Source organism: Crinia signifera, chromosome 5, assembly GCF_055691185.1.
Source record: "Crinia signifera chromosome 5, ASM5569118v1, whole genome shotgun sequence".
Classification (NCBI taxonomy): Eukaryota; Metazoa; Chordata; class Amphibia; order Anura; family Myobatrachidae; genus Crinia; species Crinia signifera.
Window position 1 is genome coordinate 298448484 of NC_139221.1, and position 15014 is coordinate 298463497.

General features: G+C 45.3%; 1 protein-coding gene across 9 annotated transcripts in view; it reads left to right on the plus strand.

Moving 5' to 3' along the window:
• The window catches only part of ADAM22 (ADAM metallopeptidase domain 22), a 187295-nt gene that overhangs the window by 140675 nt on the left and 31606 nt on the right, over nt 1–15014 (plus strand). For all 9 annotated transcript variants that reach the window (XM_083189352.1, XM_083189345.1, XM_083189344.1 and 6 more), the window contains exons 14-26: nt 407–458; nt 3374–3473; nt 5631–5702; nt 6324–6416; nt 6852–6932; nt 7272–7322; nt 8821–8884; nt 9888–9993; nt 10190–10309; nt 10918–11083; nt 11476–11590; nt 12569–12659; nt 14833–14850. In XM_083189352.1, the coding sequence (XP_083045478.1) occupies nt 407–458; nt 3374–3473; nt 5631–5702; nt 6324–6416; nt 6852–6932; nt 7272–7322; nt 8821–8884; nt 9888–9993; nt 10190–10309; nt 10918–11083; nt 11476–11590; nt 12569–12659; nt 14833–14850 (1129 nt within the window). The remainder of the gene's footprint in view (nt 1–406; nt 459–3373; nt 3474–5630; nt 5703–6323; nt 6417–6851; nt 6933–7271; nt 7323–8820; nt 8885–9887; nt 9994–10189; nt 10310–10917; nt 11084–11475; nt 11591–12568; nt 12660–14832; nt 14851–15014) is intronic.

Consider the following 15014-nt stretch of genomic DNA (forward strand, 5'->3'; position numbering starts at 1 on the left):
CCGGCGAGGCTCCGGAACGCAGCGAGCAGTGGCGAATGTGCAGCGAATCCTAAACAGGATTCGCTGCACGTCGCCGGTATTCACTTTGAATACCGCCCTGAGTCTCTGGTGAAAAAGCAGTTCTGTTGTCCTATATCACATTAATCAGTGCAGTCTCCTCATGCGTCCTAGCTGCATTGCGTTGCAATTTATGATGCATTTCAGTAAATAAAGATGCCAGTTGTTAGCAGTGCTGCACTAGACCTGGCAGCTCACTCCCTGCTTGGCGTATATCAGTAACATCTCCCTGAAGTATGACTGTAGCTGCTTACTCAACACCAGAGGTTATTGAGGTGTACGTTGCAGAAGGAGAACATAAATGTAATAGTGCTGTATTTAGGTACATCTGTGTTTCTTGGTATTTCAGGGGAGTGCCCGTGTGAAGACAAATGGTCTGGCTGCATCATGGAAGACATTGGGTAACAACTAAATCATTTTTATCAAATATTTTCTTTGAATCGTTTAGGTAAAAGGTCCCAAGCGGTTGCCCGTTACTAAAAACTCTTTAAGGGGACAATTCAATCCAGCACGAAGGGTGCCATGTACCGTTGCAACTGTGTTTTAATGCCGGCAACAGCACCTGATTGAAGTGACACGCACTATATGGGCTGAGACTAACCCCACTTTGCACAACAGTGTTCCCAGCCCCATGGGGCATTGAACACTTTAGTGCGAATCTCAGCCGCTGCCACGGTGACTCCGCCCGCAAGTTCATTGCGCTGTTCACCTTACTTCTCTCTTCCAGCCTGTCCATGGCACTAGAACTAATGGCCCTTATTCAAGTTCACTCGCAAAAAAACTTTTTATCCTAAAGATGTACATAGAACACAGAACTAAAAAAAAATAAAAGTACTTATCAAACTGAAGACTCTACAGGGCCAATACAAACAGTTAGAAACAAGTCGGCCATGTTGCTTAATACCGTACTTTCGTTGCATGCATGGTATTAAACTCATGTTCCACTGTGCGTCAGTGTTTCTCAGGACTTAGCCGTAACAATGAATTGATCCAGCTCCTCCTAATTGTCAGACAGCGCATTCTTTTACCCTTTTCCAAAGCTTGACCAATTATTTCCTACGTCTAACCTTTGTGTTACCAATCAGACGGACCCCGTGTATTGATGTATAATGGAGGCCCCTGTTACACATTATTTATCAAAGCGGTTCTTTTGCTTTTAGTGTTTGTGATCTTACTCATGAGAGCCGCATCTCAGATTGATCCTATTAAGTCTTTGTATTCATGTTACGCACCAACCGCAGGGGATAAATAGAGTTGATATCATAAAAGATTAAAGGGCTGGGAAAGAATAGCTAATCCGATTATCAGCTACTAAATGCTTTGGAAAATGAGAAAATAAGCATTCAATATTTTTTTGGGGGGTTGTAAATTGTCTTTTCTAGTGAAGTAACCTTTAGATGCGTAATTTAAGAACAGGCCTTAGAACATTCGCTTTACAGCATATTGTTGCCAGGACGCACCACCTTCATCTGCTTTGCTAATAGGTACTTGAGTTGTTCCTCCATATTGCAGCCATAATAATTCAGGCTAGCGGTTTCCCAGCTTTGCAGCGCGTGACACGCATCTTGATGCAGATGTCGTGTGGTTCATTTCTCGGGTCCACCACTGAAGGTCTTCCGGGCTTAGGTGGACGGTCAAAATCTCAACATGAGTTTTTAGTGTTTTGTTTTTTTGTCCCGAATTTCGACATTGTTCATGTATACCTCCCATTGTATGACTGTAGTTTAGTTTAATTCAGTTTATTAAGTTTTCTCAGACAGTATTTGGTCCTGGACCGTAGACAATAAATTTTGTATATTTTGGAATTCCAATCAGACGTGTATAGGGCTGAAGTAGCGTATATGCGGGAGTAGAGCTGGATTATGATAACCATGTTTTACTTTCTCCTTGGTGGATTTGTTGTCCAGCCCTCTGCCAGCCGCGATAGAACACCTGCGGTTCCCATAGCAGACCATGTGATGCAGTGGCTCTCAGCATCATCATTGTTTGTTGCACTCACAGTGACTCATGTACGGTGCATCATGTGATCCAGGTCTCTTACTGCAGCTAAGCCTGGTAGAGGATTGGACTAGTGATGGCTATGGAGAGGGTTTACATTGATGTTCTATGGGTTTAATCTGTTGGTAGAAAACCATTGATGGGCCATGGGCATGTGCAGACAGCGGCCATCAGGACAGCATTGCAAAAAAAAAAACACTTGCAATAGGCCATTGACCATTGATGGATATAAAACCATTGGTTGTCGATGGACATCCTTTTATTTGACAAGCTGCCAGCCAATGAGAAGGGGACAGTGCAAGGAAAGGGTCAGGACAGGAAGAGGACAAGTCCGCTTACTGCTACTGACCACCACACTAAATTTCTGAATGAAAACCCCGGGGAAGAGGACTAGCAGGGAGGAGATGGTGGGATTAGGGATGCCAATCCCGGGGCATTTTTTCAATCCCGGGATCCGGGATTGAAAAATGCTCAATCCCGGGATTCCCGGGATCCCGGGATTGGCATCCCCACCAAAAAAAAACACATTTTTAGCATAGGACCCACCCCGGCCGACCCGCACATCTACTTACATTAGGGTGCGGGCGGGCGGCCGGGAGTGGGTTTGGAGGTGCACGGTGCCTCCCGGCAAGTGCACCACCATAGAAGACAGCAGGCGGGCGGAGGCAGGCGGGCGGCGGAGAAGAGGCGGGCAGGCGGGCGGAGTCAGGCTGGCGTGCTGGCGGGCGGCGGAGAAGAGGCGGGTAGGCGGTCACTGGTGACGTGTGGCCTGCGCAGCGTGACCTCTACTGTCACGCTATGCAGGCCGCACGCCGGGTCAGGTTACGGGAACAGCCGGGCAGCGTCTGAGCGAGTGCTCAGACGCTGCCTGGCATTAGACTGTGCATGCGCAGTCTAATCCCGGGATTGGATTCTCCAATCCCGAGATTGAAATCCCGGACTTTTTTAGGCCAAATCCCGGGATCCCGCCGATCCCGGGATTGGCCACACTAGGTGGGATGAAAGGCCGGGAGGGGGAAATAGACAGCAGGGAGAATAGTTTAGGAAGAGGAGTAGTAGGAGGACCTATGAGAACAGAGCCTTCAACAAAGAAAAAACTTAATATCTGTTTCGGTTTGTTTAAATAAAATAATCATTTTCAACATTCATCTATCTTAAAAAAAAAAAAAAGAGTAAGAAGCTTTGTATTTTATGTGATTTTTATATGCTGTATGGAATACCCAACCCAGACACACAACTCCCCGGCTATGTAGCAATTGTTTCTCGGATGTTTATGAATAAAGCTGGCCAGTTACAATGCGCATGCCCTGTTTTCCAGCTACTATCTCCCGAGCAAATTTTCCACCTGTGACATCGAGGAGTACCATGAGTTTCTGAACAGTGGCGGTGGTGCCTGCCTGTTCAATATGCCCTCCAAGGTATGTTTAGCCTCGTTTGGTGTGGTGACCAGATGTATGGATTAGGCCTACCCAAATAAAGAAAAGTAATCCACAGTATACAGTATATTATTGCTGGGTGAAGCAAACCCACTTTCCTATGTTTTTTGGTTACAATATGGTAACAGGAACTAGCCCGATAAGCGGTTATTTAATGCAGCTGCAGCAAAAAATAACAATCATTCCTCATATCACAAAATATAAATATTTAAGAAAGTTTTAAATTGAGAACAGTTCGGAGTTTTTGTTCTAGAGCAGTGGTTCCCAAGCTTTCTTGACCAGGGTACCCTAGAATATCAGCATTTGTTCAAGGCACCCCTAGTCAAAAAGTTTCTTATGAATATATAAACAAATAAAGTAAATTTTGCTGAACTGTCACCCTCAAGTTCAGTTATGTGGTAGAGAACATAGCTGTGGTTCTAATTGTCCATACATTTTATGATTGGCAACCACTAGAACTGGATTTTCCTATAACTTTGAGCATAAATATTGTATTTTGTTTGTGTACCACCAACCAAAGGCACCCGTGCAAACATCCCAAGGCACCCCAGGGTGCCTAGGCACACAGTCTGGGAACCCCTTTTGGTACTTGTGTATTATCACGGCGCCCACTTAACATACGTACGGCAACGTAGTGAAATCGCATCGCATGTTCACATATAAAGGGATGCGATGCGATTTCAGTACTTAATAGGGTTTCTGCAGTGTTTTATGTGTAACTGTGGTTTCTGAATTAACTTAGTCAGTCCGAGATACATCCCTACTATCCAGGAAATCCCGAAGCATGGCGAGCTGCGGCGGAACGCGTCCTCCGACCTTTTCATACCCCCACTATCCACGTCGGCGTGGAGTTGATTTTATATAGTGTGGTGAGGGGAGGCGGAACGCGCCTCCGACCTTTTCATACCCCCACTATCCACGTCGGCGTGGAGTTGATTTTATATAGTGTGGCGAGCGCAGCAAGCCACCGAGCCCAAAGCATGGCGAGCCCCGCGGATTACTTTACATGTATTCCGCGTCCCCTCGCAGGGCTTGCTGCGCTCGCCACGTTTCGGGCTCGGTGGCTCGCTGCACTCGCCACACAATATAAGATCAACTTCACTCCGACGTGGATAGTGGGGGTATGAAAAGGTCGGAGGACGCGTTCCGCCGCTCCTCGCGGGGCTCGCTGCGCTCGTCTTGCTTCGGGCTGATTTGGATACTGGGGGTGATGCAAACAATGGCAGAGGTGCTTGCATCACATGTCATACTAAGCACCCATCACATCTCATGGAATGGGTGCTTATACAATGAAATATCGCATCGCATCGCATTTTGTGCCATGCCATCCTATGCGATATCTCATTGTATAAGCAGTCCTGTGAAGTTAACATGGATATCGCACAGCACTATAGACGGTACGCGATGCGATTTTTCTATGCAGAATAGCCCACTAAGCTATTTGCTTAGTGGGCGCCGTGATAATATACAAGTACCCCACTTTTCTAGCACTTTTTTAAAAAGGCAATACCTGGCATTGGCGCTCCCCCACAGTGAATCCAAGGAAAGGGTTACACCTCAGCAAGATCACGTTGCTCTCCAGGCTGAACAATTCCAAACAATATTAATAATCTTATTTCTATTGCACCTCTCTGCAATAGGTCTCAAGGCGCTTTATAGATATAGATACATAGAATACAGAGGTTTACATTTTAAAATACAGGAACCGTGAATATAATACAATGTGAGTCAGCCATTTTGAGTCATCAGTTTCAAAGTTTACCCATCCTACCTGCAAAGGATCCAGGAGAGGCAGCCATTTTAGGTGCGCTACTTAGAATTACAATGTTATCTGCAGACAGATTTAGAATTGGGAAGGGAGCGCATCACTATACCAACTGTAAATTAGTGTGTAAGAAGTTAGCCACCAAGTATTTGTGTACTACATGTAAAAGCAGCCGGTAGTTTACCTGTAGGTAAACAAAGACGCATTGGCACCCAGTGCATGGCAGAAGGAAGCAAGCGGTCGCCTGGCACCCATATGTCCTTCTGGATATGAGGCCCATACTACTGGATTTGTGTTTTTGCATAGTGTATTCCAATTTAGATCTCTGACTGAATTTTTATGTTACTTATACTGATTGTGTTTTTCTCTTACAGCTTTTGGATCCTCCCGAGTGTGGCAATGGCTTTGTGGAAGCTGGGGAAGAGTGTGATTGCGGCACTATTGCGGTACCAAATAATCAGCACATTGTACTGAATAGATATACTGATATATAGTTGTGGACGGGACTGGATATGAAACAACTCATTACATTATAGTACTCACTCGCAATGTGATTGACAGTCAGGGGTCATTTGTGGGAGTGGCACCAAAAGCACAGGTCTGTCACACCCATTTCAAGGCGGGTCTTAGCCTGTTACTGCGATCCTGTATACAGCTGCAAGGGCTCAGGCATCTAACTTACTGCATTATGGAATGATGTGCAACCAATGATGGGTCTTTATACACAGATGCTTGGAATTGCAAGCTGGCAGTTTTTCTCACGTTTCTGGTTAACCCTTTGAGGGAATGTGACAAAATAGGTGTGGAAATTTTTATTCATCATTATGAGCTGTAATGTTTACCTTATATAGGAATTTTTTTTTTTACACAACATTTTTATTTAAATTTATATAACAAATGAGAGTGACGCTGGCATTTTTAGCAGATGTTTTTAGCATTCTGAGTTTGGAAGCACATTCTGAATATATGATGCTGGGATTTAAAGCATCTCTTTGACAACCGCCTTAAATGACAGTTTGAAAGTGATGATGATCCATTTGTAATGGAATTGTTCTTGTGCTCTGCAGGAGTGCGCAGCAGAGGGAGGAGAGTGCTGCAAGAAATGCATGTTAACAGAGGGCTCTCAGTGCAGCGACGGGCTGTGTTGTTCAGACTGCAAGGTAAATCAACATGGTCTAAGTACAGCCTCCTGTAAGGGGGAACAGGCATGATTAATGATTTCACTGATAATTACTATTGGAGACCCATTCAGGGAGGTCGGCCTATGGGCCTTATTCAAATTGATTCGGTCCTCCGTTGTGGCCATATGCTCAGCCTTGTCACTCTGCACAACATGATCACTGTCCCAATTTAGCAACCCATGCAGGTGACCTAACTGGATGATACTAAAGCAATTTGGCAGTCTAGCTAAGTGTCATTATCACGTCGGTCTTACACTAGATCCTGTTATTGCTCAGATTCTACACTCAAAGTAATGTCTCTAAAATACCGGGTAGCCATCCAATCTATTTAGATAAATATTACAATGACCCATCTGCTTTACAGTCTCGTTATTTGTGATTTAATATTGTCATATAACTGAATGTCTCTTTAAGTTTAACCCTAAGGAAATGCTGTGTCGGGAAGCCGTGAATGACTGTGATATCCCAGAAATGTGTACCGGAAATTCCAGCCAGGTAACATCTCTCAAATTATATACATATATTCTACTTTGTATTCTGCAATGTGATTGGTCACACAGATGTCACATGGGAACATAATACACATCTGTTTTCATGTCTTTTAAAGCTGGAATTGATTACATCCTGACAAATGTTACCAAGTAGCTGACTAAGGTCGACAGGGATGTTGGTTCGACACAAGCATTAGGTCGACACTGGCTAGGTTGACAGCCTGTACATAGTACTACATATGCGATTTGTGGAAATATATATACATTTTATATTAAATTCACTCTGGTTCACCTAAATTACAATATTATATACTAAATATGTTGTATGTCCACTTTCTTTTAGTGCCCACCAAATATACATAAACTGGATGGATATCAATGTGAAGACAAACAGGTGCGTATGTGCTTTCTGATGTATGTCACTCTTAGTTCCACGGTGATCATTTCGCCTTATCATATAGCCTGTCACTACTCTGATTCTGCTTCTGTCCTGTTAGTGGCTGTTGCCACGTAAGGGAACAGGCTTCTCAGTTCTGTGACGTTTATAGTAAATGAGGCTGATAGATGTGAGGACATTTAGAGGGGTATGCAATCCTGGATCACGACCATTGGTCCCTCCCGACAGCCGTGATCCTAGCCCATTTGCGGTTTGCCCGACAGCAAATCGGCAGGCTGGATTCAATGTCCTGCCTGCCGATTGGCGAAAAGGCAGGCGTGTCCGCTAAAACTGCCATGGATTGTCAATCTACGGCCAGGATTGTGACAATCCACAGCTGTTATCGGCAAAACTGCCCAACAGCTTCTGAACTCTGGCCCATTCTACAGTGATCCAGCGAATGAGAACGATGGGCGCAACAAAGCCCCTTGCGGAATCGCTGAGCTCGCCGTAGGTTCGAGTCTCCCTCTATGGGGGTGTGGACCCCAACAAGGGAGAAAAGTCCCTGTCAGTCAGGATCCCGACTGTTGGGCATTTAACGGTCAGAATTCCGATGTCGATATAATGACCCCCCCCCCAGGAACGCCCAATTATTCCAGAGTCACTTCTGATGAATCTGTCCACAGACACCATGAGACATGCGTTGTGCGACTATTCAGGGACGAAGTCTCATGTGCAGTCTAGAAAGATTGTCCGTTTACTGTATGTGAACATCAGCTCGGAATCCGATCCCTAATTTTTAGAGACTATATAATTCCCACCAGCAGCTGGTGTCCCCCATAGGTTGTTATGAGAGATGCAATACTGTGAGATTTACCAACCTCAGGATTGGCCAGCATTCCCAAGCGTGACCCTACAGCTACCAATGGCAGAAGGTCGTTGTAGCCAATAGGCTATACATTGCAGATGCCTCCTAAAACCCTGCTCCGGAATTGGATGTTGTACGTTACAAGACATCGTAGGGAAACCTCCTTTCAGCGCCCCTGTCCCTGCGGGTGTACGTTGATCGCATTTAGTGATTCAATCCTGGGCAATAATATACCCTCCAACTGTACCTTTTTGGCCGATACTGTACTGTTTTTTTTTTATGGCCTGTACCAGCCAAAAAGGGCTTTGTGGTGGTTTTCTGGGTCTCCAACTGTCCATGGACAGTGTAGGAAAGAGGGCGTGATCACACACCTTTATCAGTGGCCACGCCCCCTTTCAAAATTTGTACTGGTTTCTGCGATGTTGAGAATGTAATATAGCACCTAGATTGCAGTGAAAATTGGATTAATGATGAATGGGACCAATATTGTTGCAAATGGTGGATTAAATGGGTGGTGTCTATTGTCACTCTTTTTTTTCATGCACATACTGTAGATTGTAATACAGTGTGATACATATGTTGAAGATACTATACAGTAAATGACTGCACCCCCCCCCCCCCCCCCCCCTCTCCCTCTCTCTCTCTCAGGGTCTTTGTTCTGGTGGGAGATGTAAAACCAGAGACAGACAGTGTAAATACATCTGGGGCGACAGTAAGTATATATATATATAATTATTACTTATTAAAAGATCTCTTGCAAATTAGTTTCTTTGTAACCAGGTGATCCCAGCACATAAGAAGGGTCTGTGTGGGCACCATGAGTGCGTGTTGTAGTCAAGCGAGAAGATGATGCCATTATTATCCCTTGGGGAGCTCAGTAGCATCCAGCTGCTGTGCATTAGTGTCAGCATTAGCTATTCTTGCTGAATAATGTCACCATCCAATATCAAGGATAATCTGTATGCAACATATCAAACATGAACAAGTTGGGTGTATAAGCTTCTGATATACTTTGTGCTGATGTGTAATAAAAGTTTACTTTCTAGGTGTGTGTCATGTCTTTATTGTAATATTTGTTTTACAAGTAGAACTACAGGCACTAGCGGGCCCTTTAATACCCCACATGCTGGTATTTGTGGTTCTCCAAGTACCAGCATGCGGGGGAGGCTTGCTGGGAACCGTAGTTCCGTAGGTAAAACAATATTATTAAGATGATTTCTTACACTAAAGCCCTGTACACACGGTGAGATTTTGGCTAATGGCCAGTTTTGACTTAGCAATTTTGTCTAGGTGCACTGCAGATTTTGACTAAGCGATTTTTTCTAAGTAATGATAGTCTGTGACGTTGATCGTGGGGTGGCGTTAACAATTGTGGGGGCCATTTCACACTTCAGGGTGCCTATTTGGCCTCTGTGGGCCATTTAACATTGTTCCCTATGGAAAATCGGGTCAATTGGGACATTTAACATTGTTCCCTATGGGAAATCGCGGTCATCGCGTCGGTCGCATCGCATGCGATTTTTTATTACATGCGATGGCCGCGATGGGCGCCCTTCTAGGTAAAGAGTACCGTTTTTAACATTCGAAATGTCGACAAATTGTCTACATAGCTTTGCAGTGCTTTATTTTACACCTGTGGCCTGTTATATGACAGAGCAGCCTGGTATATACAGTAAGGAGGATATTTCATGTATAACGTCTGTGTTTCCTTCCAGAGGTGGCAGCTGCAGACAGATATTGTTATGAAAAGCTGAATATTGAAGGAACGGAGAAAGGCAATTGTGGCAGAAACAAGGACACGTGGATACAGTGCAGCAAACAGTAAGAGGCGCTCCTGCTGGCATGCAATGTTATGTAAGATAATCTGCAGCAAGCATTGTGTTCCTCAAACTGGTATCTGTGCAGATTAGTAGATCACTAGATGCATTCTCCATCTTCATGTTAACCCTTTAATAACGTAACCACATGCGCTGCGGATCTGTGTATTACATGTACTGTATGCCTGTCTGCCACACAGGGACGTCCTCTGTGGTTATCTGCTGTGTACAGACATTTCCAGTGTGCCACGACTGGGTGAACTTGACGGACCAATTACAATGTCCTCTGTCTTACATCAAGGAAAACTGTTAAATTGCAGGTAAGGTATATAGGGGAGTGTTGTCTCCCCAACCCTGCACTGGTAATTGCTGGATATATTATATAGATTGATGCTGATATTCTCACACTAGGGGGTGCTCCCACTGATAACTTACTGTATAAGTGCTAGTAAGAACAAGCACTTTGGTGAACACTTATTTCAAATAGACTGCAGCTGCCTCCACCCCTGAATCAGGCCCATTTGGAGTAAATAACTGTAACTTCTTTCTCATAAGCCCTATAACCACTATACGATATGCGACACTAATTATTAATTATATAGGCGGTATCAATATCGTCCAGTGAAGTCACCAGGACCGCTGCCGATTATGCAGTCACTGACTATATCTTCAGATTTGACGGCATGTTCAGACTGGGTTATAGGAGTTCTCATTAACGATCCACGGGACCACACATCTTTAACGATATAGATATCTTGCATATCATTACCGCAAATCGTATAGTGTATTCCCAGCCGCTTTTTATTGGTGACGCACAGACTAGTGGCTTCCCCCTCCAGTAGCAAATAACACCCATTAGGTGCAGGCAGTTGTGTTGGTGACAGTTGCTGCTGTAAGTAACTCTGTGTAATGCATTCCGTCTCCTCAGCGGTGGGCATGTGAAGCTGGACGAGGAGACTGACATTGGCTATGTAGAAGATGGCACGCCATGTGGCACAGGGATGATGTGTCTGGAACACAGATGTCTGCCGATTGATCCTTTCAATTTCAGCTCATGTTTGGGAAGCACAAACAAAATTTGTTCTGGAAATGGGGTAGGTACAGAGGCTGCTAATTCTGAGAATAGGGGGAGCTAAAAGAGGAGGGGGCCCATTGCTGGCTCCTTGTGGGCCCCTTCTCTTACACGGGTGGCGCAGGTGAGCAGACTCTGGCACTGCCCATGTGCAGATATCCCGGAATATATAGCCTGCTCCATGTTCATGTGTTTAGAAGTGGAGATGTTGCCGATAGCAACCAACCTAGCTATTATCTCCTAGAAGGTGCTAGATAAATGACAAATAATATGCTTTGAGCAACACCTCCACTTACCGTAATGACATTTTCATGTATATTGACCAGTGTGTATATCATTAACAATGCGCACTCCTGCGTCTCATATTACATCATGTAATAAAGTTTCCATTTTTTTTTTTGTTGCTATTTGCAGGTATGCAGCAATGAAGTGAGGTGTGTCTGTGACCAATACTATACCGGCGATGACTGCAGTACCTTTTTCCCTTACAAAGACAGGTCTAAAGTGGATAAAGAGCTGATTGATGAAGGTCGGTATTTACATTGTGTAGATGGGAAATAGATCACGGTGATAACGAGCAGTATGTGGACTCCGGAACATTGACAAGTGTAAATCGCTACTTACAGCATATTACAGGCAGCGCAAGTACAACCGTAAACATGAGCTATTAGCATATACACTGGATGTCACCACGCCCGGACTACAGGTCCATTTTCTTTGATATTGAATTAAGGATCTCAAATGATGTTTGGTTGCAGGAGCATAAAAACACACATTTCAGCAGCACTTCAGGGGGCGGGGCTTGATGTAGATGTCATCAAGTCCCGCCCCCCAGTATGCAAATCTTGCAGTTCGAGGAGGGGGCGGGACTAAAGTACGCGATTTGCATCTTTCCAAATTCAGCCCCATCCCCGATGGTGGGGCATAGTCGCTCTTGCACAAACCCCCAGAGCGAACGCCTTCAGCAAGTGTCACACTTGCCGTGGTGTTCGCTAAATGATGGGCAACCAGGGGGCTGTCGCTGGGGTCCACCCAGTGTTTTAGGAGCATGCCCACAAAAACGTTGGGTGCGGTCATCGAAACGCTGGACAGACACCTGCAAAAACACAGGCATGGCCCTGCCTGTTTGGGGCGGGTGGATGTCGTCACATGACATCAGCGCCCACCCCCAGTTCGGCCATCACCATGCAGGATAAAGGTAAGTCCAGGGTTACTTTTATCTGCGAAGGGAGGAAAAATCGTTTCATGGTGAGCGACCATCAAATGATTTTTCCTCTGTGCGGCCGCATGCGAGTGGATGTGTGGGGGGGAACGTGCGTTCGGAGGGGCGCCATCCTAGTGAGCAGGTCTGAATCGCCCCCCAATTGTCCAGTGTGTACGCACCTTTACTCTTAGCCCAGATATATATCTTCGGATCTCTTCTAGGTCATGAGTAGACAGCCCCAGATTGTGCCAGGAGTAATATCCACTAATGGTAACTAACTGTACGTATATGTTTATCTTTCAGGAGTTGTTAGTACAAACATAATCATAGGAGCAATTGCTGGCACCATGCTAGTGTTGGTCTTGGTGCTAGGGATTACCGCCTGGGGTTACAAGTAAGTGACTCTGCCGCATGTAATGTATGTTTCTGTGTTAGCTGTGGTCATGGATGTATGATAATGTGCAGAAATGTATCGGTGCAGAGCTTCATGGCAGGTTACCGGCGTGTAGCATTGTCACATGGGCATCTACTACACTTGCAGGGCTGTTACCAGCCAATATCACGCCCAGTGCAAACAGAAAATAATGCGCTGGAAGCCAGGCGGGCAGATGTGCCACTCACACAGGTCTCCAGCAGCAGTGGGCAGTGTGACAGCGCAGCAGCCAGAAGGGGTGCTACAAATGGCCCCGGAACACTTGTACCTCTCCACTCACACCCCCGAGATTGCTTATGTCAGAATGGCTAGCTATTTGCGAAAATAATGTGTTTGGCATCAGGGCTACATTACGTAAATGCAGTGCACACCTCTCACTAAAGGAGGATTCACAACTCACTTTATTAAACACAGTAGGTCTGTGAATTCCAGCCCTCTGTCTACACAGCGTATTGGTTACACTTACGCTGATCACACATGTATATGATCTGAGGGGCAGGATCACTCTCCAGTTTCATCTCACACTCAGGTGGTTATAGTATAGTGGATAGAAGCTGTCTTGATTGGCCATGTTATGCTCGACCACACTTAGTCAAACTAGCCTAGTTAGACACCTAAAGATAGTAGATCGTGTCTAGATAGACAGTAACAGAAGTTAGATGCCAGTGATGGGATTGTTAGAGCGATGGGATTGTGGGCGACGGTCACAATGGTTGACATGAGTTTTTCATGTTTATTTTGGTGCCGAATGCCACAGGGGTCCCCGTGTCCCCTCGAATGGCTCGCTGCACTCGCCTTGCTTCGATGGGCACACTATTATAATCTCACTCTACGTCCACTTGGATAGTAATGTATGAACCAAGTCAACCTTTGACATTCGGCACCAAAACAACGTAAAAAATGATATGACCATCGACCCCGCTCCCGTCGCTCTAACGCTTGCGTCTAACTTTCATTACTGTCGATCTTGACGCGGTTGACTATCTTTAGGCGTCTAACTAGAGGGGGTTGACTAAGTGTGGTCAACCATAATGGGGAATTTGTTAATCGTAGATCCGTCGACTGTATACACACTCAGGTGCCTACAGTTAGACTAGGTCCACCCTTTATACAAACAAGTCTTTGTTTCCCTCGTCCCCAACTGCTACAGACATAGTTTTGATATATAAATCAGATTCACAGTATGGTGGTAAATCATTACTGTTCCCTAAACAGCGGTCCTTTACGCTGACTTTTATTTACGAGCGCTAGGACGAAGACGGGTCGGACAGCTGACATCCTATGACGTGAGCCGCTTGCCCCCGGCAGGCATCGGCCCGCCTGCATACCCATGGGAACGTTCAGCGTTATCATGGGGAATTTTATAAACCGCTGGGCATTCCATGGAGGAGCCCCGGTTTTTCGGCATCCGGCCTTCCCTCCCCGCAGAGTACGGCCCGTCAAGTGTGTAACTCGTCAAAGCCGTTCGCTGACGGGGTTTGCACATGTGCAGAAATGCCCAAAGCCCAGCCATCGGGGCTGGGGCCGAATTCAGATCGCTGCAAGCGATCCTTAATCGGACCCTAGATTCAATGTGTGATTGGTTGCCATGGGCAACAACTCCACTTTTAAAAAACTGTACTTTAGTAAATAAAGACCTAAACTCCTGCAGGTCTGATTATGTATGGGGGGGGGGGGGGTAATTCCAAGATAAATAGCTTATACAGTAGGTGGGCATCGTCTGTAATGATCACATTTTGCTGAGTGTGTAGCGGCCCATCTAAATAAGTTCTGTGGTAGTCATTACCACATTCCCAATACAAATGAACACTGAACTAGCAGAAATGTAAAATCTGGAAAAGCATTGCGGCGCGGCGGTTATCTTTGCTAGCACATAGTTTATGATTCAATTGCAACCAAGGCCATGTCTGGATGGAGTTTGTATGTTCTTCCCATGTTTGCGTGGCTTTCCTCCTGGGTTTCTCCCATAATCAGAAAACATACTGGTGGATAACTTGGCTTCAGGCAAGAAAAGGGAACACTAGTGTGTATGTAACTGTACAGCGCTGCGGAATACAGTATGTGTGCGCTATAGAGATAGCTGGAAATAAATGAATGTCTCAGTAATTCTTTGTTTCTTCTTTAACATGAAAAGAAACTATCGGAGAGAAAGGTAAGTGCATTTCCAGTCCATTAAGGAACGTCCCATCACTTTCACGTGTTCCCTGTGTTACATAAATGACACGTCTTTGTTCCATGCTCTCATCACTGCCATATGGTTTATGATGTCTGCCCCGGAGGACACTAACCCCCTGCTTGCATTCATTTAGTGGAGGT